Here is a 27,473-nt window from a genome sequence, read left to right on the forward strand (position 1 = left end):
TTATCTAAAGGAAACCTAAGAAGTAAAAAAAGAGCGAAAAGGGGGTGAGGTATGAAGGCCAGGGAGCGTGGAAGGGAAAAAGGTGCGGAGAGGAAAGAATCAAAAGCAGTCTTCCTCCCTCCCTTCTTCTCACCCTGCTTTCAGGGGAAATTCCAGCTGGGTCATTTCAAGAGGAAGTTACTGTCACTGGTGGAAATATTTAGGCGTAAATTACTGGAAAGATCTAAGGCAGGCTTTTCATCATGAAGAGAAGTCACAGTGTCAGGGAATTTGGAGGTCTCTCTTTAGAACGAAAAGGCAAAGACCACCAAGGAGAACGCAGTCTCAAAGAAAAATGATGTCCCCAAAACTGGAACCACACGGGGGACCCCATTAATCACCACGCGTGCACGCAAACCCGGACAGCATAATTTAAAAGCCAAGTTGCGTGGAACAGTCGGCCCGCGTCACGGAGGCTGGAGGCTCTACGTGTGAGCATGGAAAATGAAAGCCTGGAAGTTTCGATTCCATTTAAAAGCAAGTCTCGGAATTTGGTTTTGATCCCCGGAGATGCATCTCGCGCGCTCCAGGTTCCCTCGGTTCACTACCAAATCAGAAACAGAATTCTCCTCTGCGCAACTTCTCAGATTGCTCAAGAAAATATCCTCCCTGTCTGTCAGAGTGGGGGAAACGGGAGAGGACACCAGGCCTCAAGCCAGATCAAAGCTATCCTGGTGAGTAAATTAGACGTTTGGCCTGTCTCAGGATGAAGAGCAGACGGTCTGGGGAAGGTCGGCGCGTTAGGGATGTCCTCGGTGTTTGGTGAGAAGGGGTGGGCGTCGTTCAGATCTAGGCTCACTCCCTCTGAGCAGAACCCTGGCCTTTTCTCATCCTAAGCTCTTATTTCCTAATATTTCACATTTCATTAGCTGGGCTGATTGGCTCTTTTATTCCAGCCTGTTGAGGAAATTCTCCAGGGAACCTCAGCTCAGGCGGACTTTTGGCCATGAGTGACAAGTCTTAATACAACCCTGGAGTAAAGAGTTTCTATCTCCCTGATATCTTGCGATCGGTTTTATTTTGAAGGGGCCATATTGTCTCCTAGCTGTTAAAAGAGCAACCGAGCAGATATTTTTAAAACATGAAATGATTCTACTGTCTGTTACGTTGAATTTGTTTCTGGTGTGGAGTTTGATTTGGATGAGGAATGTGCCAGAAAAGCTGTTTCAAACACAGCGATGGGGGAATGAAGGCAGAAAATAAATTTTCAATGTGTCAATGAATAAAACAGAAGAAGCTGATTTATTAAGCACGGCAAAATAAAATGCAATGGAGGACCAATTCATGCTCCCTGGGTTCAACCGAAGTCTGGTCTAAAACGCAGTCGCAGTCGTGACCGAGGAGGCCACACAGCACTCCAGCCCTGTGTTGCTAGGGGAATCTGGAGGTGAGATGTGCAAATGGGAGGTTGTGCTTACAAAGGTGAGGCCACTGTCGCTGGAGGAGTCTGCCATCATTGATGATTTTTGCATTTCCATCATGTTCAGCTCTGCGCTAGGTAGGGAGCAGAAGCTTAGTATTTATTGGCTAAGCTGAATTATTTCCATCAAGCTCCCTCAGACTCTACTTGAAGGCCCTTTAATTATTAAGAAAGACTTCAAGGTTTTGTTGTTGTTGTTGTTGTTTTGGTCAACTTTCCAAATAAAGCTCACATACACTTACAAGCCACCTACGAAAGAGTACGTGTGTGTACGTGTGCGTACGTGTGCGTGTAATCCAGGGCCTAAAGTAGAGCTCTTCCTCACCACCGCTGTTGCTACCTCATGCTGGATGGCTTAGAAAACCGTCACCACTTGCAACAAGGGGGATGACACACAACAGGTGTTTACATGTGTGCACACGCATGTGTGTGCATAAAACTACCTTTAAAGTCACAGGACCTCTGCACACTAGGTACACTATTAACTCAGGAAGTGGGAGGCTCAGAGGGAACAACTTGCCCAAGGAGGCGTAGCTACTAAAGAGATGGGTAAGTGGGAGAGGATAAAATCCTGACATGGCCCCCAAAGGAAAGGTTGAGTCACAGGGGGTAGCCGTCCGTGAAAGCCAAGATGGCCGCTCCAGACCACCAGTGGCCATGGCAGAGGAACTGGCCTTGAGATCCAGTTCCCATCAGCCAATGGGCATCGACGCTCTCCTTTGGGCCACAGGGGAAATTAGAACTTTTGAGGAACAAACTGTCCTTTCCTATTTTAAAAAATTTTTTTTAAAGATTTTATTTATTTGAGAGAGAAACTAAATGAGAGAAAGCAAGCATGAACAGGAGAGTGGGGAGCAGGAGAGGGAGAGAGGGAAGTCGACTCTCCACTGAGCAGAGAGCCTGACCCTGGATCATGATCACCCAGGACCCTGGGATCACGATCTGAGCCAAAGGCAGATGCTTAACCAACTGAGCCACCCAGGTGTCCCTGTCCTTTCTTCTTTTTAACATTTGCTAGAGATGATGATGTGTCCAACCTTCCAAACGCACTACAGATATCTGGGTTTGCTCATCTTCCACTTGAAAAATAATAACATTTCTCAGATCGAAAGAAGAAACAGAGAGATGACAGAAATCAACCCCAGCGCGAATGGTAGCTGTAACGGAATAACGACTGGGGTGGCGGGGAAGGGCGGGAGTGGGGAGTGAGATGTTTCTGCAAAAAAAGAAAATGCGTAGCTGCTTAGGAACCCTGAGAGCAATAAGAGAATTCCTCCACATGGAGTTGGTCGCTCAGTCCAAGCCTGAGATACTCCAGGCGGCAAGTTTGTTTTGAACACAAAAAATAACATGACGTCAGGAGAGGGCTGAGCACAGCCTATCTTCTCAACCCTTGGCTCACAAGACCCCTCCCAGGAGGAACCCGATCCCTGCCACATGCCAAGCCCTAAGACAAATTACTAGAGGAAAAAGGGCAAAGGTTGAACGAGTCCCCGAAGAAAGGGATCATTTCATGACAGGAGGGGCTGGGGAGAGAGGGAAGCTTTATTCCCCAAACAGAACCGGGGAGAGATTTCAGGACGCAGTGAAGGGTGACAGACCAGACCTTTGATGCCCTTTGACTCGAACAAAGGTTGTAGGTACAGCTTTATCACGTAGCTAGAGTCCTGTGGGCCATTTCCTATGCCAAATATTTTACCGTCAAATACCGTTTGCTTTTCACCAACCGACCAGAAGGAGTTTCTCTTAAAGAAACAGAACACCTTCCTGTCTTCCTGTAGCTATACAAACAACTCGGGAAGGTCCCATCCTTCCCAGTGTCTGATGGTGATTTATGCACCAATATTTACTCAGCTCAGGATCTGGGAAGGAACACGGCAAAGTCTTCAACCTCACGTAGTTTCCAATCTAGTGTTTCACAAACAGTTTCCAATCTGTTTTTCCAAAACAGACAGCACGAAAACGTGCAACGTCCTAAATCGTTCCAAGGACACGAGGAAGAAAATCGAACAGATAAAAAGAGTGGGGGATGGCAGTGCCCTGATTTTAAGGGAGGTGGGAAAGAAAATCCTTCTTGAGCTGATGCTCTAGAAGAGGCATAAATTAAGGGCTATCTGGGGGGAACGGTGCCTGAACAGATGACGCTCGCTGCAGGACAGAGAGCCCTGGCTTGGAGGTCACACAAAAGGCGTAACCTGGAGGAGTTCAGTGCTGATATCCTGCCCCAGGACCCTGCAATCCAGACCGGCGAAGAGCTGCAGGTTTTTGCAAGAGGACGGATGGTCTGAGGGGATTGTGAGAGGGTCTTACAACATGAGAATTAAAATAAATCCGCCAAGTAGTGAAAAATAATAGATAACTACATATTCTCTCTGGATACACACACACACACACACACACACACGTGTGTGTGTATTTTATCACTGTGAAAAGAGCCCCACATGGGCCAAAGCAGCACCATCACTTGTGGACGCCACCAGAGCAGGCGTCCTTTGAAAGAACCCAGAGCACGACCGTGTACCGGCGACAAGATGGGCGTGGGTGTCCATCCTGACTGCTAGAAATCCAGGCTCTACCACTTCCTGCCTGGCTTTCTTTCACCTTTCTAGCACTAGTTTCTTCATCTTTAAAGGCAGGACGGCACCTGGTCATCCTGGGGGGAGTTCTAAGGATACTAGGAGATGGTCCATTTAATATGCACAGTGCCATACTTGCTACGAATTGGAGGAATAACAAAAATTCCACATTTATGGCATGTTAATATCACGGTGAATGTATGATGTATTCAACATGGAATAAGATGTATGCATTATTATTAATAAAACCATACTGATTTGATCACATGGCTTTAGAATAGCTGGGCATTTCAACTGATTTCTGTTTAGCTTACGGGGAGTTTCCTGTTGTAGTTGTCTTGGTATTTTGGATGCTTCCCTTGCTGTAAAGAGACATAAGGCCATGACTGATGTGAATCTGTTAAAGCATGAATGAAATATCAAGGTCCACGACTGTACAAATAACAGGGGCAGGACACCAAGAGACAGAGATCTGGCTGTTTGGAAACCCAGGGCAAGGTTTTCCTGCTTACATACCATGACAAGACATTCTGTTGAAGGCAAGTGAAATTTCTTCAAAGTGCTTTTCCAGAAGCAGAGAGATCTTTCCTCTCTTCTGAATCCTTGGCATTTGCCTGGGTCAAATCACAAAGGTGCTCTACAAATAAGACATGACAAGCGTGCTCTCCCGAAGAGGGCTGCCAATGGCACGAGGAAATGGATAGTGGGGGGAGGAGAGCCCCAGAACAAAGGGAGACAGACGCCACCATTTCTGCAACACTCAATCACAATGCCGTAGCCAGGAAGCGGGCATCTCCGAGGGACCCAGGGCATCTGGTTCAAAGCCTGCTGGAGAAAAGGTCCCAGGCACAATGCAGGATTATTTGTCATTCTGACATCTAGGAGGAAAAGGGGTCAGCTGGACCCGAAAAGGCTGACATCGTTGCCAGCTCTACTCATGTTCAAACCGTTAACATGTTCATGTTCAAAGTGCCTTTCTTTATGGGGTAGGTGGTGCAGATCGCAGTATTTTGTAGATTGGAAAAACAGAGGTGCCACGAGAGCCCTGATTAACAACAGTTGGGAAAACGGCCAGCCTCGCCTCCCAGGATTCAGAATGAGACACTGTCCTAGGGAACAGTGGCACTGGCCACTCCTGAGTGGTTCATTGCGCCAGTGCAGTGTGAGTCCCTTATGTCTAGCACCTCATCTTCCCCCCAAAATCAATGAGGCTGGCAAGGGTTTTGCCTGCATTTTACAGATGGCGTAACCAAGACTCAGTGAGGTTCACTGAGCCACTGAGACATGTCTGAAGCCAGAGACTCTAGCTTGGAAGAACTATCAAACTTCCTCTCCAATTTATGGTGATCTGGGGAGTCTCACAAAATAAAGAGACTCTAAGAACCGGATGGAGAAAAATTACTAACAGACTGCTGTGATGAACATGGGAGAAAGAGACCGAACAGAAGGTAGAAACAGGTTTAAGTTAAATATATAGAGTGAGTCCATAAAGGTTTTGGTATCAGAAGTAGCAAGTCCGGAGAAAGTGAAGTCTGGGGTGCCTGGGTGGCTCAGTGGGTTAAGCCTTTGCCTTTAGCTCAGGTCATGTTCCCAGGTCCTAGGATCAAGCCCCGCAGCATTGGGCTCTCTGCTCAGCAGGGAGCCTGCTTCCCCTGCTCTCTCTGCCTGCCTCTCTGCCTACTTGTGATCTCTCTGTCAAATAAATAAATAAAATCTTAAAAAAAAAAAAGAAAGTGAAGTCTATTATGACGGACTGGATTCACCCAGTGACTGGATCACTCTGTCCTTTCTCAGGAAAATCCTAAATGACCATCTGTCGTCGCCGAGGCAGGGGCAGTCATAGCAGCGAGCACAGCATCATAGCACGATGGGGGCCCAGGAAGGTCAGGGCTGGGGAGCAAATCTCACATAACGATTTTGAGGTCCCTCTGTCCCTACTGCGTTCTCCCATCCAGGACCCAGAAAACCCTTCCTTCTCCTTGGAGATTTTGCCCGCTGGATTGTACATTTCTCTTAAGAAAGGCCTTTATGAACTTCGCAATTCCCCCTCCATAGCAACCAGCCCACAAGCAAAAACAGGAGTCTATGGGCATATTTGCTTCGAAGCAATGGCAAGTTTGCCTTCAGACCTGAGAGGTACTGGAAGAGAACCCTTACTCCAGAGAGCTCCATCAGGATTTTTATGATGCAGAACTGACGGATGCCACTCAGATTTAGAGGACCGTGACCCTAAGTACTGAGAGACAAGCATATCTGAGAGCATAAGGGGTACTCCTGGATTATAACATTTTCCTAATGAAGGTAAAACATGGAATGTCACTTTTCATTACAAAAGCCAGGACACTGTGAAACTTGTCACCTCCATATCTTCTCCTTTTACATCTAACTTTGTACTGCAGGGTCATGTTCACTAATGAATGATGGAGGTACTTACAGGTGGACTCATGCATGTGGGTTTTTTTTTTCTTAAGACTGTATTTATTTATTTGAGAGAGAGAGAGTACAAGCAGAGGGAGGAGGAGGCTCCCCACTGAGCAAGGACCCCCCCCCCCGAGGCAGGACTCGATCCCAGGACTCTGGGATCATGATCTGAGCTAACGGCAGATGCTTGAACGACTGAGCCACCCAGGCATTCCCAATGCATGTTTTTTAATCCAGTTGTTATGGAGGAATTAGGGAAAGATAGGGGTATTGGGATATGCATATAGGTAGGCACTTTCTACTTCAATCAATCAAAAAAATGCAACTAAAGAAGTTAGTAAAAGATAGCTAAGAAGTCACACATAACAATTACATAGAACCAGGAATCAAGAAGAACTAAAAGGATGTGAAGGAAGCACGACATAAAGCAAGTTGTATCATATCACCTGTCTCTCCACTGCTGTGTGAAAGTCAGAGGTGACCCAGATTTGCATGAATCTCTAAGACTTGAGAGCAGGGTCTCAGCCACGGCTGAAAAGTATCAAGGGAAGCAGCCTAGCTCCACGTTAGAAAGACAAACCCTGAGACAGTTTATAAAACTATGATCAAGAGCAAGGTGTTTGAAATTTTCCATCAGACACACCCAAAAAAGCCAGAACCTTCCTTGAGCGAGTTACCAATGAACGGGTGATGGAACAAGGACACTTGATACTTGGGTTGAGCCAGCAGCTGATTCCCACATATTACTGTCTATTTCTGTATACTGCTTGTACGTATGAGTTTATGGTTCTTCCTTTTCACCAGGAAAGATAAATGAGTAAGTCGTGACGGACACTCAAATGTTACGTACTATTTTCTTGTCGTACGACTCTCCGCTGCTGTATGTGGTGGCCAGTGTGGACGAACACTCTTCCAGGTACCAAGGCTTCTTTCCACTCTCGGCCGTGCTGCTGATGGAGATGGTGTAGATGCTGTTGGTGTAGCCGTCACAGGAACAGTGGTCTTTGCTCCTTCCACCATTTCCTGAAGCCCAGACAAAAACAGAGCCGAGGCCTCTTCGCCCCTGTTCACAAACAGAAAAAGTTAAATGACAGAAGACACAGATCACAGACTCTAAGTGCAGAGAGCAATAGCAACAGGGCACATCAAATAGCTGTAGGAGGGGTGTGATGCTATTTTAGTAATGCACTGGATGTAGGCTGTTTTTTGAGGTCACAAGAATTGCTTTTTATCATATATATATATATATGTTTTTTGTTTTTGTTTTTTGTTTTTTTTAAAGAGAGAAAGAGAGCATGAGCCTGTGGCAGGGGTGGTAGGGAGAGGCAGATGGGGAGAATCTTAAGTAGACCCTGTGATGAGCGTGGAGCCTGACCCAGGGCTCGATCTCATGACTCTGAGATCACAACCTGAGCTGAAATTAAGAGCTGGACACTTAACTACTCACCCACCCAGGTGACCCAAGAGGAGTTGCTTTCAGAAACTAAAATCTGTATGTAATGTATAGCCCAGTGACTCCAGTTAATAATCCTGTATTGTTTATACACTAAGTCGCTAAGAGAGTAGATCTTAAAAATTCTCAACACTAGAAAAAAAAATATAACTCGGCATCGTGAAAGACTATGGTACTAGACTCACTGTGGTATTCATTTCCCAATATATACAAATACCAAAGCAGCATTTTGTATGCTTGAATATAATGTTACATGTCAATTACATCCCAATAAAAAACCCTAAAATAATCCTTTTCACACGTCACAGAGAGGTCACAAAAGTACCAATGACAACAATAAGAGGTCCCACCACGGACCAGGCACAATTGTAATTGTTTTACATGAATCAGACTCAACTCTTCCAATAACCCTGTGGGAATGGTATGATTTTGTCCTTACTACACAGATGAAGACTTGAGCTACAGAAATTAAGAAATGTTCCCAAGGTCATATAGCTAGAAAGTGGAAAGACAAAATCTGAGCCCCCCAGCCAGACTGCAGAGTGGGCATGTCATTAGCTGTGATTACTACAGACCTATACTAGGGCTACGAGTCTCCTTCCACATGAAATGGTGCTCTTCTGCTCCCTCAGTCAACATATGAGCAACATGAGGAGTGGAGAGGTTGTGTGATCTATCCTTAGGTCACACTGCTGGTGAGGAGCAGAACTAGGGACAATGAGCCTTCCAGAGCTGTGTCTCCCCTATGTATGCAATGGACACTAATTATGAAGGATGTTAATGGATGCTTCCAGAGATGAAAAAAAAAATTTCAAGATTAAGTATGTTTGGGAAATTCTAAGTTAAGCAAAATGAAACAGATTCCCCTACTGTAGAACTCAGTGATTGTTCTTTGCAAAACTCTATGGGAGATATTATCCGGTGCTTTTTTTCCAAACATATTTGACGGTGGGATACTTTCTTCCACCCAATCCGTGAAATTTTTCTTACAAAGCTAGGAGATGGGGTTACAGTCTTCATGTCAAAATGTGGCATCCATCCATGGTGTTTCCTGAGGTTATAAAATAATTAAGGAGAAGAAGTAAAGTAGAACATAGATGTACCGAAGCATAAGGACTAGTTAGTTCTGTAAGATAAGATCTTCAGAAGAAAAGAGAGAAGTTGGCCAAAGTGATGTGTATCTTTCTGAATAGGTAGAATGGAATCCCTCAGAAATTTTACCTTTTTAAAACTGGAAGTCACCCTGAAGGACACACAGGCCAAATCTATCATTTGGTAATTAGGGAGTGGAACCGAAATCACTAGCTGGTGATGGCAGACACTCTTTTTTTGCTTCCAGGCCCTGGCTTTTATGGTTTCAGGTGGAAGGAAAGTAGTTTGGGATGTGGTATTGGAATTTTTGGTAAAAGAGCCAAAGAAAGAGAGACGAGAAAGAATTTGAAATATCCTTGATAAACTGTCTCTGACCTCAAAACCTCAAGAAACAGAATATTTATGACATGATTTGACCTGAACGTGGATTTCTTTTCGTCTTTCAATGTGGAAAAATGCAATATGATCGCACAGGAATGGGAAAAATTTGTGAAGAGAGAGGGAGAGAAAGTTCTGGATACTACTGCCACTTGATAGCTGGGTCTGGTTTACCATCCTTCAGGCTGTCATCAGACTATTCAGGAAATGTACAGAAGGATGCAAAATTCACTCAGCCATCATAAATGAGGGATTTTGTTCAATGCTTTGTAAATCTCTAGAAGGAATTACCGCTCACTATGGTGTGGACAACCAGACCGAGAAACTCTAGTGACTGACTCATACTCTCACCTCAGAGAGAGAACATCATAGCCAGAGAAGGAAGGGTCCAATTCATCATCAATATATACCCTCTCTATCACAGACTGAGGTCCTGTGTTGCTGGTGAAGACGTGGTCACACTGTAGCTTTATCTGACAGGTCCACAGAATGTAAGACATAAGCAAAAACCACTCCTGGTTTAAACAGCACTGAGACAGATAATAGATTAAGAACCACAAAACCACAAAAAAGCACATCTGGCGCGTGCGCACACACACACACACATATACCCATTCAAAATTATGACTGGGTGCCTTTGCGTAAAATTCACTGAAAAGATCTTTAAAAACGTACTCAGTTTTAAAAGAATATTTAGTAAGAAAATATTTAGAAGGTAGTTTTGACAATGTAATTACAAATGGAGGATACAAAATGATGTAATATGGTCTCAGTTTAGAAAAAGAATGTATGTGTGCCTCTATGTGTGTGTGTGTGCATGTGGTGCGTTTAAAAAGTTAATGTGTATAAAGTTAAATGCATAAAGTTACCATAAAGTGACAATATAACAGAACTTAATTCTGTTTGGTAAGATTAGGAAGGATTTTTTTTTCTTTCTTCTTCATACCATCCTTCCATGACCACATGCAATTTTTATAAACAGAAACAAACGCATTTATTCCCCTCTTACGAGGAGAAACACAGGGCCAATTCTTAAAAGATAATTTTTACTTTATGATCACAAGAGGTTTTACACACAGAAGGTTCATTGTGCACTAAAGAGACTAACATTTATAGACATTTATTATGCACCAAGCACTATACAAACATTATTCTGCACGATTTAAGTCTATATCATTTCACAGATGGGTAAACTGGGGCTCAGAAATGCTCATGAATGCTAGGGCCAGACCTTGAAATCCAACTAGAGCTAAAGCCTGCGCTCTTCACCCTCGACAATAGTCTTCTTTTGGGCAAAAAGAAGGCTGGTTGGTGGTTGCTGTATTATTTTTAGCCAAAGCTCCAATCTCTTCATTGAAGTCCGGCTTTCAAATCTAAGAGCAGACCAGCCCTCTAAGCTCTTTCCGGATTGGTTGCAGAATTAAAATGATAAGAAAGGAGGCTTGTATGGATGGTCCTGAGCATTCTAAGGAAAAGGACATAGTTTCAGCTGCAAAATTCTGCCTAGAAATCCCAACCTGATCGGAGCTCCCTCAGAAGTAGGACCACAAGTTATTCCATCATGGTGGCATCCAGGGAGGACACCACTGTAAAGGAAACAGGACTTATTATGGAGTCCTCTGGAGATTGGCTGGGTTGACAGAATGAATGGCCGAAAGAACAGTGGGTTGCCACTGCCCTGAAAATGCCCTTTACAGATAAGAAGTGATATCTCTCTATCAAAGATAATTTGAGGGAATTACTTTATAACTGGGTATGGTGAAGGGAAATATCAAAGGACAGTATGAGACCAATAACTATCCCAACCCCCCATAGGATAGAAAGAAGCTGGGGAGTGGTGGGGAGGGGTTGTCATGGGAACTGGAAACAGAAGGGCTAACAGGAGTTGAGACATGACTAGGGGACATACCAACCCCTGCTGGGAGGGGACCAGGGGAATATGTCCTGAGACCCTTATCTCTTTCTTCTCTCCCAACTTTCTCCCAGAAACCAGAGGACCTGGGAAGTCATATGGATCATTTTCCCTGAGCACAGAGTTTGTGGAGAGATGGGGAGAGAGCATCTGGAAAATCCCATGGGAGACAACTGGCATTGTCCTTAAGGTATGTTATGGAGTGAGTTGCGTCCCCTCCCCTTCAAATTCATTTGGTGACACTATAACCCCCAGTGTGACTATATTAAATACAGTGGAGACAAGCAAGAAGGTGGCTGTCTCTTAAGCTGAGGAGAGAGGTTATCACCAGAACCCAACTCTGCTGGCACCCTGAAATCATGGACTTCCAGACTTCTAGCCTCCAGACTTCCAGAAAATACATTTCTGTTGTTAAGCAACCCAGTCTGCAGTATTCTGTTATGGCAGTGCAAGCTGACTCACACAAGAGGGGAGGGGGAGATAGAGGGTGGCCTGCCCCCCAAGGAGGCAACAGAATATATAGACACCGCTGCTACACTATCCACCAGGCATTCTGACCCTTGTGCATGTGTGTAGGGTTTCTGATTAAAGTCCCAGAAATAAACAGGCTAATTTGTGGGCTGAAAATGCCATAAAGATCTGTGCTAAAGATCTATGGAGTTAATCTGAAACAATTAGCAATTCAAAGATTTATTTACTACAGATGCACAGCAGATTCCCATTAGAGTGCAATATTCAGAAAATCAAAACATATGTGGCAAAAGAGAATCTAGACATTTCTCTAAAATTCAGAGTAATTGAAGAATTAAATCCTAATGTGGGATGTAGGGAGAAAGGAAGGTGGGCAGAGTAGAATAAAGAGTAAAGAGTCTTAAGACACATATTTTCCTGAAGTGTAGGAAATGAAATTTTCAAGTATTGTGATTGCAACTGGTTATTTAAATATGGCTTTGGATGAAAAAAAAAAATCTTCCAGTTTAGTTCAGTACTAAGTTAAAAGTAAACTCAAGGCAAAATATATTGTGAAATCCATAAAAGACCCATTTGGCCAAACTCTATTCTTTTTCACTGCGTATTTAATTCTGCATGTGTTTCTTCTCATGTATGCCCTACAAACATCAATTTAAAATGCCCATAGTTTTATTACTAAAGACTAGATAGGAACTGAATTTCTTGTGTTTCTGGGGATCAGAAAAGGCTACTTTATGCTGTGTTACCAATTAAGTCATATGCCTCAAGCCAGGTTTTGAAATCTAGAGAGTTGAGAGAACCACATTTCTTTAAAATGCTGTGATAATTTTCCAGCCAATGCAGTTAGATTTTATTTGGAATTTTAATATTACTTTCTTTCCCCTATCACTTAGAAAATATTCTTGAAGGGGCATGAATAAGTGAAAAAAAAAATTCTTGCAGGGGCATGAATAAGTGACCAGAGACTTTTGAAATACAAAAAAAGAATAAAAAAATAGAAAAAAAAATGTGGCTGGACATTGTGCTGGTGCTTTCACAAATATTAGTTAATTTAGAGCAATTCCAGCAAGTCAGATATGTATTTTACAGATTAGAAAACCAAGTAACACTAAGTAATAGGTAAGCCGTCATATCACCAGAATGTGGTAGAGACAGAGGATGGAGGTCCCAAGGACACTGATCAGAAGGTGCAGATCTGTATGTGTCAACACAAAGAGACAAGATGATACAACACATGATAAGGAAATTTCCTTTATCTGTGACATCTTCCAAGCATAGCCTGCGTACCCAATTACTAAAGCCCTTTACCTTTCCACTTGCCATCTTTTTGGGTGTTCGTTCTCTCAATGAGAAAAGAGTATCACCCTCCAGGAAGCTCTTCTACACTCGGATAAGAGATTTAAAGGGGCTTGAGACCAGAAGAGGCACAGGAACAACAAGGACAACTATAATATGTGGTAGCTGAGATATGAAGAACTGTTCATCTTTTTTAAACAAAATCAATCATCTTTTTAACAAAATCAGTCTGGTTCCTCAACAGAGCAGGTTCACTAACAAAAATAGGTCTGGTCTAGAAACATAATATAAAGGCAAGATGACAACAGCACACTTCCGAAAGGTTTTTCTAGTTCTCACACAGAATGTCCCAGAATTCTAAAATATTTATTACTTCTTAAAGTTAATAGTTAATAATCCTTTGAATCATTATCACCTGTAGAACAGATGATTCACATGAAAACAAAGGCATCTTAACAGTGACCTAAAAAGTAATCCAAGAAGAAATATAAGCCATAATTGAGGACATGTCAGGAGCAGATAGTCACTCAATGCCTGGAGAAAACTTCTTTGGGAATGCAACAAGAAAATGTAGTCATGATATAGATTCAGTAAGACGTCTTTGGGAAAGACTAAACCCTGTGACTTGTTTCTTCAATCAGTTCCTTGAAGTAGGATGGGGATTAGGGTAGGAAAATTAATTACAGTTGACTCTTGAATAACGAGTTTGAACTGTACAAATCCACTCATATGTTAATTTTTAAAATAAATACAGTATAGCAGTGTAAATTTGTCTTCCTTTCCTTATGATTTTCTTAATAACATTTTCTTTTCTCTAGCCTACTTTATTATAAGAAGACAGTATGTAATACATATAACATACACAATGCACGTTAATTGACTACTGATCAAGTAGTTAAGTTTGGGGGGAGTTCAAAATCATACATGGATTTTGGATTATGTAGGAAAACAGTGTCCCTCATCTCCACATTGTTCAAAGGGCAGCTCTAGGTGAGACTCATCTGGATCCAGGGAAGACAGTGGGTCACTCCCCACCAAAACATAAGGGAATCCAAGATGACAGATAATGAGATGTTCTTAAAGAGTAAAAGGAAAGGGTCCTCCGAGGGTGAGGAATCTGGAGGTTAAGTGCTGCTTTGTCTATACTGTGCCAGAGTCCTAAATTTGTTAGACTGAGGACTCTACTGCATTGTCTTCCCTCACCCAGAAAATACGCAAGCGCAACCCTTATTTGTATGATTTACTCACTCCTCGAGTCAGAGTGCCTGATGTAAAGAGTATACAGGTGTCACTGCATTCTACTTCCGCTCTCAGAATATTTCATTCTTGTGCTCTCAGAATCGTTAAGTGAAACAGAAGAACTACTTCCAGGAAAAACCAAACTGTCATCAATGATGGTTTATTTGGTAATTGGACTGCAGCCAGCAGCTCACTAATCCCACTCATTTCCAAGCAAACGTTCTAGGATTGAAAATGCTTAGCAATGCTTCCCAAAGACGATTTCAACAGATAGCCAACACCTGCTGATGTTCAACCTTCCCTGGGCCCCAGTGCCTAACCCAACTGCTATTCTTAATCTATTCATACCCACTTCAGCATGTCCACACCCCAGGCTGCCATGTAACCCTAAGTCCAATTTGGTGGAAGGACTGTCGAAACATCGACAGACTGACTTACAAAAAACACTCTGGGGGTGGGTCCTCACTCTTGTCATTCTATGCTATTTACCCTATGCAAGCATGGTTGATGACTGAAAAATACTGAAAATACATATGCAGTTATTTTTTTAAAGCACTAAAAAGTGATGTGAAGAAGGCTTTTGTGAATGTAAGCTGTTTCTCCCCATTTTTTGTCTTCCTAGCTTTTCTTGTGTGATAGGACTTCAGCCTCTCTTCCCCTTCATCTCAACCTCACCCATCTTTTCCACCCCTAGTCAGGTTTTCTCTCTTCTCATTTGCTGTGTACATGATGGGTGGCTCATCTGTGAATACTAAGCATTTTCTAAATGTTTTGTAGGCTTTTTAGTATGTTGAAAATATTAGATGCAGTTATTAGCTATCCTATTATTTTAACAAAAAGCCCTCTTATATGTTTTCTAAACACACCAAAGGTAGACAAATTCCCTTTATAAAGGAATAGAGAACTCAATTTGTGACTGTGGAATTGACTATTGGTGATGGTATTTGCAAGCATTTCTGGTGAAATGATAAATTCATTTATACTTAGAAGCTACATCTTTTTTCAACATTGTTCACATTCTAGTACCTGAACGAGTAGCCTGATGTCCTCAACTCAGGGAACCTAAAGGTGACTTTAGCTCAGTTTTATAAAAGGAGTTTGGAAAAAATGGTCAAAACAAACATAAAAATTAGTTAATTCTATAAATTCATAACTTCCCCAGACTCAGGTTCCTGATAAAAGGCTACATTTATGTTTATCATGTGCATAGAAAAAAAAATTTTTTTTTTTAAAGTGAGTTTCTTATCCACCCTATCTGCCAGAGTATAAATTTAGGAGAATATCCATTCATTAAAGGCTTGGTAGGACCAACCCTGTCCTAGAGCTGCCTCTTCCTCAGAATGTTAACACTGAGGGTTTGTACACATAATATAGCTTTTGACAGTTTATCACCAAAGTGCACAATGGTGTGGTCCTTGACGTCCAACAACAGCATTACAACAGTGTGGACTTCTTTCGCTTTGTTTATTTGTGAAGTATAACTGGAAAAAGAAAATCAGTCTTTCATGGAGAAAAGGTAGAAGATCTAGGAGGAAATAAAAACCAGGTGTGTTTACTAATGGAAATACATACGTTTTCAAGCAAAGAATTGTACTGCTATGATCCTTTAGATAGTCTGTACATTTAGGAACTTTATATAATGAAAATTTGGGGCTGAATCATGTGCTATAGATATTATTTAAAATTGGACCCATGAGAGGTTCATCTATCGAAATTTTAAATTCCTACATTGGAAAATAAAGGAAATGAAGCTGACAGAGTCAGAGCTAGATGGGTCCACTCCCACCTTGACTGAAATGCTGGTCCCCACTGACTAGGAATGCAACGGGGGTGTTCCTAAAAGTGCATAATAATATGGTTTAGGGAAACCTGCTGAACGGTAGTGGATTGGACAAAACAAAACTCCTTTTTCTTCCTGCCTTCTCCCATTTGCCAAATCAACAATTCCCAAATAATTGTCTGCTATTAATATTTTTTCTATGGTCAACTCATAATGGTCAATCCTCCATTTTTTTCTCAGGCCTTGTTTTTCTCATCGGACTCAATGAAACTCAGCGAATCCAGGTTATTATTTACTTCTGGTCACTCCCGCAGCCTCCAAGATTTAAGCCCTGCTGAAGCTGTTTCCCCATGGCCGGGGGTGCCTCAAAAGCTGGCTCAGAGGAGGAACATGCAAATTATGTTTCTCAATTCCTCATTCCAACCCGCTATAACAATACCTGTGAATCTTATATGCTCTCTGAACTAATCACAATAATTTTTTAAATAATTTTAAAAAAGATTTTATTTATTTATTTGAGAGAGAGAGAGTATGAGTGGTGGGGAGAGGCAGAGGGAGATGGAGAAGCAGATTCCCTGCTGACCAGGGGACCTGACACAGGGCTTGATCCCAGGACCCCCAGATCATGACCTGAATGGAAGGCGGCCATCTAACCAACTGAACCACCCAGGTGTCCCATCAGACCGATGCAGCCATTCTGGGTACACCCACCATTCCCGCATTTCCATTTTGGGGAGAAAAAGACGGCATATGTGAGAAAAGTTTCTGTATCTTGGATCATCCCAGAGCAAAGGCAAAATCATGCTCAGGATTGTTTTAGCAGAAACAGGTTTATGAAATGGAGGAAGACATTTCCAATATTAATATTAGGTACCTATTATGAAACAGCCCAGGAAGATACCACACCTTTAAATTTCTATTAAACGAGTTAAATTTGAAAGATTCCTTTCAAAGAGAATAAAGAAGTATTTACTATCAACAGAGGAATGAAAGGAATTTATTGCAAATGTTTGGAAAGTCATTTGGAAAGGAAGACAGAGGGAAACTCTAGCTGTAATGAAGGGTTTCTACTCTTCTCTATTTTAAGTTACAGAATGCTTCACCATGGTGGACTGGTCCCAACTCCCAGCTTGGGAAAGGGAAAGCAAGCTGTCCACTGCCCCCTCCGCAAAGCCCACCAGGGGGTTTGAAGGTCACAGCCTCAGTCTTTGTGAAGCAGCCCATAACATTTCTGAAACACAGAAAATCAGCCCTTCATAGTTTCTTCCCATAAACACAATCCTGATATCAATGAAAGCAAATCACACTTCTGAAAAGATGACACTTGATACTAAGCTTCTATTATTTACAAGATTCTGTGGTAGATACTGAGGTCCTTAAAGATTCATCAAACATGGCCTCTCCTCTGAGGAGAAGACAAGCAGTATGTCTGAACACTGCATATGTGTGGTCTCAGCCAGTCTTATGAGGGCTCACAAAGAGCCATTATCATAGTTTTTTTTTTTCTTAGGAAAGCAGACGCTCTGATAACTTAGTAACTTAACCCGGGTCAAAACACTGGAGGGAAACCAAGAAGATTTCAACCTCTCTGTGACTTGAAGGTCAGTACTTTCTACATTGTCACAGCTTATCTCCAAGGAGGACGAGAAAGAGACAATACAATGAAGTTGAGAATATGCCAAGTCAGTTTGTCCCAACCATGCTTCCCAGGAAGCAAGAGGTTCCTGTGGTAGCGTCCACTTCCATGACCATAATGACAGCTACCATTGACAGAAAGAACGGACACAGATAGGCCCATACAACACACCTGACAGGAATGGATTCACACAACATGTTGGTGAAGACGACAGACCGAGTCAGGGCCACACTCATGCTTCATAATGGTCAGGTTGCCTACTTTGCTAAGACTTAGTTTCCAAGTCTATAAACTGGTGAGGTCCTATAAGAACATCCTTATTCCTAACCCAAGTGGTTCTCAGAATTAAGTCCTCATAATGTCTACAATCCTGAATATTTAAGTTTGATTATCTTCCTCTTAAAAGAGGAGAACCATAAGCTCAGGGCAAATGAACAAAATCTGTTATAAAAGTCCTATTTCCTTTAAAATCATTTGTTATTATCAACCCAGTCCAATTTATCCTTGTTTATTTCACAGTGGCCTTTTTTTTTTTTTTTTTTTAAATCCCAGCTACTTCCAAGTTTTGTTAAAGAAAATTTCAATTACCTTTCTTAAATTTATGCTCTGAATCACAGAAATTCAGGACTGGTCTGGACCTCAATTTACCCTAATCCAATCCCTGTATGATTTTTGTATTTTCCCTGTAACTAGGAGCATCCAGACTACAGTAGGATGATGCCTATGATAAGGGCTTCACATCCTTCCCTATATGTCAGTATATATAGGTCACAACATAGGAATCGAAATCTGATCCTTGGATAACAGATAACTTGGTCAAGATTACAGAATGTGAAACCACATATGTATTTACAGAGACAAACGATTCTTTGTTTCCAAAGTGGAAAACCTTAGGTTGGGTCCATTTGGCAAATCCCTTCTTAGCTTTGTTACAGTCCCAAAGACACAGAGTTTCCACCAGGATACAGTTAAATACTAATGGAGGATTTTTAAAACAAACCCCAGTTAAAGTCAATTTTGATTACGTGGAACCAGTATTAAATAAACTCCCTTGTCTATCTTTGCCTATCCATAGACTGTTTCAAAGTTTTAAAACATTTGCCAACTAATTTAACAGCAATCTGTCATTTATTAAAATCCAAACTGGTACCAAGCCTGCTACAGCTAGATGTGTATCAGATAAAAATATATTCTTCCCAAGTGGAATTGGTTAATTTTATTATGATTATTATTACTGCGTTTATTATATGAGCTCATTATACTTCTTCTCTCCCCTTCTGGTGAACATATGCCTTTAATTTAAGGGTGGAGAAACGTGTGTATGTGCACGTATGAGCATATAAGGGTCAGGGTGTGCTTGTAAAGAAACTCTGTTTTCGGCAAATATTCCAAATATCCAATCAGGTGTCATATCTGGTAATTGAAAAGGAAATTGATGATGGGAAAGGGATACATTAACCAGAGATTTCATAAGAGGCTCAACAGTTAGGCATGTAGTAATAGATGCTCATCAAATGTCCTGCTTTCCATCTGGAAAACAGAGAGGATGGCAGGAAGGGAGATTAGGGGCCAGTCATCTGGATTTCCCCCGATTTTGTTTCCCCACCCTTGACATTGATTCTGTTATGAATGCCCTGGAAGGCTTTCATGGATAATCCCAAAGAAAAAGGATCTGGCATTGAAAGTATACTTGTAGATAGTGTAATTAAGTGAAATCTAGACTCTATGCTTCTAGAATATGTGCAATGAGCCACACGATTTCTCCAGCTCTGAGTAAGATAAATGCCAAATCAGTGCTTGGTATGTAATGGGGACTCGAGAACGATTTCTTGAGTAAGACAATAAGGGAAGTACTGCTAATCTGAATAAAGGGTTGTGTGATTATGAAAAAAGCAAGAGATTCAGTTCTAATTTTTTGCTTGTTTTCTAAAGGATGTTATAAAATACTCTTGTCAGAAAATCTTGAAAAGCTGTCAGTGTGCGAGATATCTGCTGACAAATGTAAAAAGGTACCAAGTATTAATAAATTTAATAACCCAAATGGGGGGAAAAAAAGAAAAATGACTGCAAGGCAACTAGACTGAACACAAAAAGTTTTGTAAGTATGTGCTGTGTAATCTGTCCTCTTCATCGTTTACAAGATTCTAGCCACTGAAGGGACTTGGGGAATTTGCTTTACACTTTATTTAAAACATTTATTCTACATTACATGGTGAGTTTCCCAAAGGCAACAGCTTAGTGCTATTCTTCTTTCACTACCAGCTCACCAAGTACCCGGAATATTGATAATCACCCAAGGTGGATGTCTCCTGAATGCAATCAGGAATACATGAATGAATAGAGAGCCTATCCAAGAAAAGCTCAGGCAGTTAGCTTCTTATTCTGATACCAAGACTCGGGTCACTTATATCTGAAACACTGTCAATGGACTCATTCATGTTATAAAACCATTTTCCTATTTAGAACCTTCTGGGTGGACAAAGCAAAGCATTTCCCCTGAAGGAAGTCTTTGCCAAGCATGCCGAGGAGGCAGGCCAAAGGTTCACCGTGGTAAGTGGAGTCGTGTCAGTTTGAACAAGAGTAACATTTCAATGGTCCTTCCCTTTGATGACACCTAAGATTTCGATTCTGAGACCCCTGGAAAGATGGTGAGAGACCTTTGTGGCCTTCTAAGAAGCTTAGAATATTCTTCATCAATCCTAGGGAGAAGTGAGTTTTAAAGAGAAGACAAAGGACAAGGTTTAAATACCAAAAAATACTTCTTTGGCTGCAATGCTCATGCTGAATTGAAAGTTGGAGCTCAAGCGAGGAGGATGGAAGCTTTGGAAGGATGTTGTGGGCTCAAGGCCATCGGAGAGATTCTGGTTCTAATTGTGAGGACAAGAGGACACATTCCATAGACTTTTAGGAAGATAGGAAAGAAAGACTTACTGGATGAAGAAAAGAAGAAATCACACATTTTAGGAAGGTAGATGGGGTGAACCGGAGTGACATCTACCAGGAAACAAACATACAAATGTTGGTAAGAACAATTCCGCCACTCAAACTGCTTCCAGTTCTACTGTTCTGTTTCTTAAGGTCTAATGGATTTCACTGAATCTTGGTGAAGCAGTTCCAAACAATGTAAAATGAAATTAAATTTAACACCAATTCAAAACAAGTCACAAAAATAAAAGCTTTGGGGTAGTTAAAGTTTAGAACGTTGAGTAAATCAAGTTACACACATCTCTATTGCGGAACTTCTCAGAGCCTTTTATATCTTTCAAGTTTTGAAAGGGAGGAAATAAGAAGTGGTGTTTCTTGAGCCTATTTGATAGCAAAAGCCTTTACTCACCCCCACCCCTCTTTGAGGTATTTCATTAATTAGTGTTTTGTGGAATAGAATTCAGAAAAAATCTCTTGGCTATTCTGTCCCATTTATTTTAGCCATTCCTTAATAACACTTTCAAGACTCATATTTACCTTCTTTAAGGATCACTCAGAAATACAAAATGAATTAATCCACTAACCCAGAGATTTTGGACAACTAAGGCTTTTTACAGTATTCTACACAATTAACTGGCATTTCACATTTATTACCCTGGCCTTTTCAGAAGTGATAGGGATTAAGACTCATAACATAATTAGAGACTTCACTATGTTCCAGAAACTCTGCTGCGTATTTTACAGGCATTAATCATACAATCCTCACAACAGTCCTATAAAGTAATTACTAGCAGTTAGCTCCATTTTATAGAGGAACAAACTGATCCTCAGAGAGGCTAATTAACTTGAACATGCTTAAGAACGTAATGGAACCCACTGGAGAGTCTGAATCCATGGTCTGTGCGTGTTACTCACCAGAATATACCAAGTATATTAGTAACTCATTTCCATATTATTAATTAAAAACAGAAAACCAGTGCAAGTGTGATCCTTAAATAAATTCATTCAGTATGTGCAGCAAATGGGCATGTAATGCACCCACGTTTGCTCACCTATCACTCAACAGACCCTCTTGCGGGTCCTTGGGATCTAGCACAGAACAAAACATTCTGTCTCCGAGCCTTTATGGGGGGGTGGGTGGGGGACAATTCATCAACAAGAGAAGGAAATATACTAAATAGAAGGAGAAAAGGGGTGTGAAGGGTCGGAGTGTGTGTATTTTATTGCGGACCAGAAGAAGCAGGCAGGCCTCCTTACCACAAATGACACAATGGATCAGAGAGGAGCCCTGGGTTTCACATAGGAAGGTCACGGTGGCCCTGACAAGAACAGTCGCAGTGCAGTGAGGGGTCAGGGTTCTGATGAGTGGCTTCAAGAGACAGTGGAAAAAGAGCTTGTAGAGGACAAGTATGGACAATGGTTTCTGGAAATGAATAACTGGAAACATAGAAGAAAACCACAGAGAGAGCCTCCCCTCTGTCTTCTGAGAAAGAACTGACAGTATGTGGACAACAATAGTACACAGGGGAGAGACGTTTCGATGATGAAAGAAGACAGGACTGATTGAACCGCGTCTTCAGTTGAGGCAAGAGGCTGAGGCATTCAGTGAAGAAATGGAGGAGGTAGAATTAGGCAGAAGGTGAGAAATTCATTCACCACAGTAACAGGGGAAAAGCTCTGCTATGCGGTCACGGATGATACAAGGAGGTGGGTTGTGCTGAATAAAGCGGAAATGATGACACACAAAATAATTTATTCGATTGCTTTGAGGCCCGCATTCTGACTTGTTTAGCCCTGCTGAGTATCTATTTTTTGTAAAACTGGGGAGAATAGGACCTATCTTAGGTGACCACTGTGAAGATTAAAACTTAGAAGTGAGCTGGGGGAAATCAGAGGGGGAGAAAAACCATGAGAGACTGTGGACTCTGAGAGACAAACTGAGGGTTTTGGGGAGGGCGGTGGGGTAAGCCTGGTGGTGGGTATTCAGGAGGGCACGTATTGCATGGAACAGTGGGTATGGTGCATAAACAATGAATTTTGGAACATTGAAAAAAAACAAAACTGAAAAAAAAAGTGGTATCTATTTTGGGGCTAAGAGGACTGATCATCATATCTAACAGACTGACAAAAGTTGAGTGTTTTAGGATCATTATTATTAGGATGACTACCACTACTGGTATCCTCATCGTTATCAATCATACACAACTCAAATTATGGACCTCTAATTCCTGCATTTAATTTTACAGCTCCTTAGCATCAACTAAAATACAGTCTCTGGGGAAAAGAGCAAGTTGTCAATTGTAACTTGATTTGTTCAACACAGTTTTGTCTCAGGCTGTAAATTGAATCAATTCTGATTCTGTTAGTCTTTGAAGAGTGTTACATTCTACTGAACCCAATACTTGTGTTAGAGAAAAACAAGTAGGGAGCATTTTGAAATCCAATATTTGCTACATTTTCTGATTAGCAAGCAGAAGGAGTGGATGTGATCAATACTTGGATCCCCTGAACAAAATATACTTCCTTTGTGAAAATCTGTCTTGATATGTAGGCTTCTCCTGCTTGCCACCCCTCCCCCCCCCCCCCCCACTTGTCCTGATGCCGCTGCCCCCTCCCCCCAAGTCCGGCTCATGATCACCTCTTTCCTGGACCACTTCAGTCTTCCGCTCCCGCCTCCCTGTCCCTCTCCCACAGAGTCCATTCCCTGTACGGCACTGACCTTTGAAAATTTTGCATCCCAATGGGCCACTACTTGGAAAACCTCTGAGGGTTTTCCGCAATGGAATAAATCGCAAACACCCTCCATGGTTTACAAAGCCCTGCGGAGCCGGCCCTGAACTACCATCTCCTACCGCCTGCTTTCCGTCCACATTGCTCCCATCACCTGAATCAGCATGTTGCTCCATGAACACACCCCAATCACCCTCCACTCGGGGTGTCTTCCTCTTGCTGTTCCTTCTGCAGAACTCATTCCTTCGACAGGACTAGCCTCTTACTATCTGTGACCCAATTCATGTGCCCCCCTCTTCAGAAAGGACTCTCTATCCTCCTGAACGACAATTCTGTCCTGCCCCCTCACCCATTCTTCCCATTTCTAACACTTCTCATTAGCTTATCACCTTGATGGTGTCTATGTTTGTTTCCTGTCTTGTTGCTAGAATGTACAGAGTTTCATGTGTTGCATTTAAAACTTAGATGTTGCCTTCATTGCTTTATCCATGTGGTACAGGAAGTGGGAGCTCACTACATTTTATAGAAAGAATATATAAATGTCAATTCCTGTATTTTTATAAGTGATGTAGTTAAAACCCTAACGGGCCAGAGTGACTTTAAGCTATCACACAGGGTTTTACCCCGCTACCTGAGGGACTTATTTTAGTAGTTATTTATTCCCTCATTCCTTAAGTCATGCAGCCAATAAATCACTCCTTTCTTAGTTGCACTTTATAATCTAACTTTGTATAAAGTTTCCATCCTATCATTTTCTATATGTTTGACAATTATATAAAGAACACGAATTAGAATAAAATCTCGTAGACTATAGAACGTACTGTGCCATCTGGTGCTCGATAATAAAGAAGTGGAACGTTTCTTTCTTCCGGAAGACTAATATACGGCTTTAAAAATGTTAAATTATATATTCATAGATATTTAGAGAAACCTCCCTTGGGAAAATATAAATTAAATTCAAGACGACGAACATAGATAAGTAGAATGAATTTGTGTATCAGGAGGTTACCTCGAAATGGAAGAGGTGCTTTAAGGGCAAATGAAATTGAAGGTGAGTACAGACATAGGAGGAAAAAAGTCTATGACAGGCAAGAACACAGGAAGTCTATGCTGATTTCTATATACTTAACTACCACCACTAAAGTAACTCTATGGGATCATCTAGAATTCTGTAGTGCAGAAACAGTACACAAGGTTCGGGGACTGAAGAGAACTAGAAAGTTTTTTGAAAGGACGTGATTTCTTCTCTGAAAACAAATTATGTATATTTACATGCACAGATCCCTATAAAGTATATTTCTTAAGCACCTATTATATTCCAGGGATTCTGTCAATAGCTTCAGCAGCATTATCATCTAACACTCATAACATCTCTGTGAGAACTTTTATTGCCTGACTTTAGATGAGGAAATAGGAGCAGAGGTAGTTTGATTTGTTTCAGGTCAGAGAGCAGTAAACGACAGATTCCGAACTCTGGCTGGTTGAGTTCGAAGCCTACGTGTAAACACACTAAACCTCTATCCTGTTAATCTAAACACATTTGAATGGGTCGCTGCTGGTCTTCCATAATTGTATGTGACATGACAGCAGCCAGAGAATAGTCAATTGTTTTTCAAGAGTTATTTCTTTTGTTACTACCTTAACTCTAAAAAATGAATAGCTAAATGCCCCCTCGCCTTTTTTAGATTAAAACCTTTTAAGATCTTCAGTGAAATGTTGAATAAATTATGGTATTGCCATATTCCAAAGAGGATGAAACATTATAATACAAAAGAGTTCTATCATTATGAATTACCCTGGACGAATGCCTGGTACACACAGTTAAGTAAAAACAGCAACATAGAGGCAAGTGGTCCCTCTTTGCTGTGGAAATGCACATGGAAGTAGGGAAAGGTGGAATCCATACTCTTAATAATGGTTATCTAGGGGATGCCTGGGTGGCTCAGTCAGTTAGGTGTCTGCCTTCAGCTCAGGTTATAGATCAAGCCCTGCATCGGGCTCTTTGATCAATGGGGAGCCTGTTTCTCCCTCTCCCTCTGCTGGCCGCTCCCCCTGCTTATGCCCAGTCTCTCTCTCTCACTTCTTTCTTTCTCTTTCTGACAAATAAATAAATAAAATCTTTTAAAAAACCACCAAAAACAATCGTTATCTACTTGTGTGGGGAATCTGTTTTTAATTTCATCTTTGTAGTAGGATTTATTTTCATAAGCATGGGTTACTTTAGTACTTAATAATGAATATAGAGTAATTTTTTTTCACAATGGTTTGTTTCTAAATATAATCTTCCCATAAGTTTGAATAGCTTCCTCAGATGATCTTCTTTCTTAACCCTTTCCTCCTCCTACCGAAGTACCAGATTTTTAATTTGTTTTACACCTTGAACTTCCAGATAAGATTACCATTGAATGAGAGTCCTTAGCAAAAACTTGAAAAACATCGGTCCCCATTATCTCAGTATGTATGCTACTGAGATTAGTAATTACTAATTACTAATACATTATACCAATGAGAAATCCCAGCCTACTCTTTTTATTATATCAAAAGCCATACACATACGATTCGAAAATTAAGTATGAACTAAGTTTGATCTCTTTCATTTGAATGACCATTCTGTGGATGGCCTGGAGAGAATACTACTCTGTGGTCTAGGGCTTTGGTAATGAAATCTCCAGATTACTTAGAGCACATTCATTTGGTGTTCAGACACCTTGAAAGGAAAATTCTAGGCAAAGCAATTTAAAACACTATTCTATAGCTTTAAAGGGCTCTCGAGTACCTAAAAATGGACAGAACTAGGAAGGATGTCTTAACCAAGCCTGAACTATCTTTCAGTTAGGAAGTATATTCTGAACGAGTGCATAAGCTTCCCTTCCAGTCTGTTTCAAAAGAACCGGAAGGGCGCCTGGGTGGCTCAGTGGGTTAAGCCTCTGCCTTTAACTCAGGTCATGATCTCAGGGTCCTGGGATCGAGTCCCGTATCGGGCTCTCTGCTCGGCAGGGAGCCTGCTTCCTCCTCTCTCTCTGCCCGCCTCTCTGCCTATTTGTGATCTCTGTCAAATAAATAAATAAAATCTTAAAAAAAAAAAAAAAAAAAAAGAACCAGGAGACAGCTTGGCTTAGTCTTGTGAGTTCACCCCAGCACCAACCCCACCAGGGTGGAAGCAGCAGGGTTACTTGTACTCCAGCTGCCAACACTGCATTAACCTGCTGCACACACTCCATCGCCCCAAATCTGGGCTAAATGCACAACCGTCCCGTGGCTGGCGTAATTTGTAGTAAATTAAATGAAATTCAACAAACATTTACTGAGCACTCCCTAGACTTCCGTGCACTCCGTGGGTTTTGCGAAGCCTCTCAAGATGGGCATAAGCCCTGCTATCCCAGGACACAGAATTTAATGAGGAAGACACAGACCAGAATAACGGACATAAAGCACACTATGATAATGACTTTGTGTGACACCGGGAAGAATATGCAGTTTTGTGGGCGCAGGGTAGGGATTGCTGGCGCTTGGTTCTAGTTCGGGCAGTGACGAGGCTTCTGGGGAGAGGCAGCATTTTAACGGAGGCTTGCTGGTGGAAGAGAATGGGCTGTATAATCGTAGAGCATAGGGATGAGGCTGGGAAAACAGTACACGGTAATGGATAGGAAGAGCCGACTGCGCTTCCATTACAGAAAACGTAGAAAGAGATGATGAAGGAAAGATTGGAAGGGCCCAGGTCACGATTAAAATGCTTTAAATCACCCAAGGTTTCATTCACAAGTAAGAAACAGAAAGGAGTTCTTCTGACCGAGCGCTCCTCCTTCCGTGATTACAAGTATAGGGTGACCTTATTTTTTATTTAATGAAAATAAAATGGGATTTTTTTTAAGAGCTGTAATTTGAAGGAGAAATTCTATTACAGTAGATTACCTGGTCAGTTTTTGAGGGGAGGAGTGGTGTGTGAATTTCTTAGTGAAATGAAGAAAAATGCTGATGAGTAGCCTGTTTGGGGAACTTGGGAGCCAGGAGAACAAGGATATTGTCCTGGGAGAGAAGTGAAACCTGGGAAGGGTGTATGAAAGGGAGAGGCCCAGAAGGGCACTGCTGGATGACCTCAGCTGGA

At 41.7% G+C, this 27,473-nt stretch overlaps 1 protein-coding gene and 1 long non-coding RNA gene across 4 annotated transcripts in view; one reads left to right on the plus strand and one right to left on the minus strand.

Moving 5' to 3' along the window:
• PCSK5 (proprotein convertase subtilisin/kexin type 5) overlaps nucleotides 1-27,473 on the minus strand; it is a 447,741-nt gene that overhangs the window by 253,053 nt on the left and 167,215 nt on the right. For all 3 annotated transcript variants that reach the window (XM_059411831.1, XM_059411830.1, XM_059411828.1), the window contains exon 8: nucleotides 7,307-7,519. In XM_059411831.1, coding sequence (XP_059267814.1) covers nucleotides 7,307-7,519 — 213 coding nt within the window. The remainder of the gene's footprint in view (nucleotides 1-7,306; nucleotides 7,520-27,473) is intronic.
• LOC132024801 (uncharacterized) lies at nucleotides 271-16,513 on the plus strand. The gene is made up of 3 exons (XR_009406312.1): nucleotides 271-713; nucleotides 11,366-11,481; nucleotides 16,318-16,513. It is a non-coding gene; the product is annotated as an uncharacterized LOC132024801 (long non-coding RNA).

This window comes from Mustela nigripes, chromosome 9, assembly GCF_022355385.1.
Source record: "Mustela nigripes isolate SB6536 chromosome 9, MUSNIG.SB6536, whole genome shotgun sequence".
NCBI lineage: Eukaryota > Metazoa > Chordata > Mammalia > Carnivora > Mustelidae > Mustela > Mustela nigripes.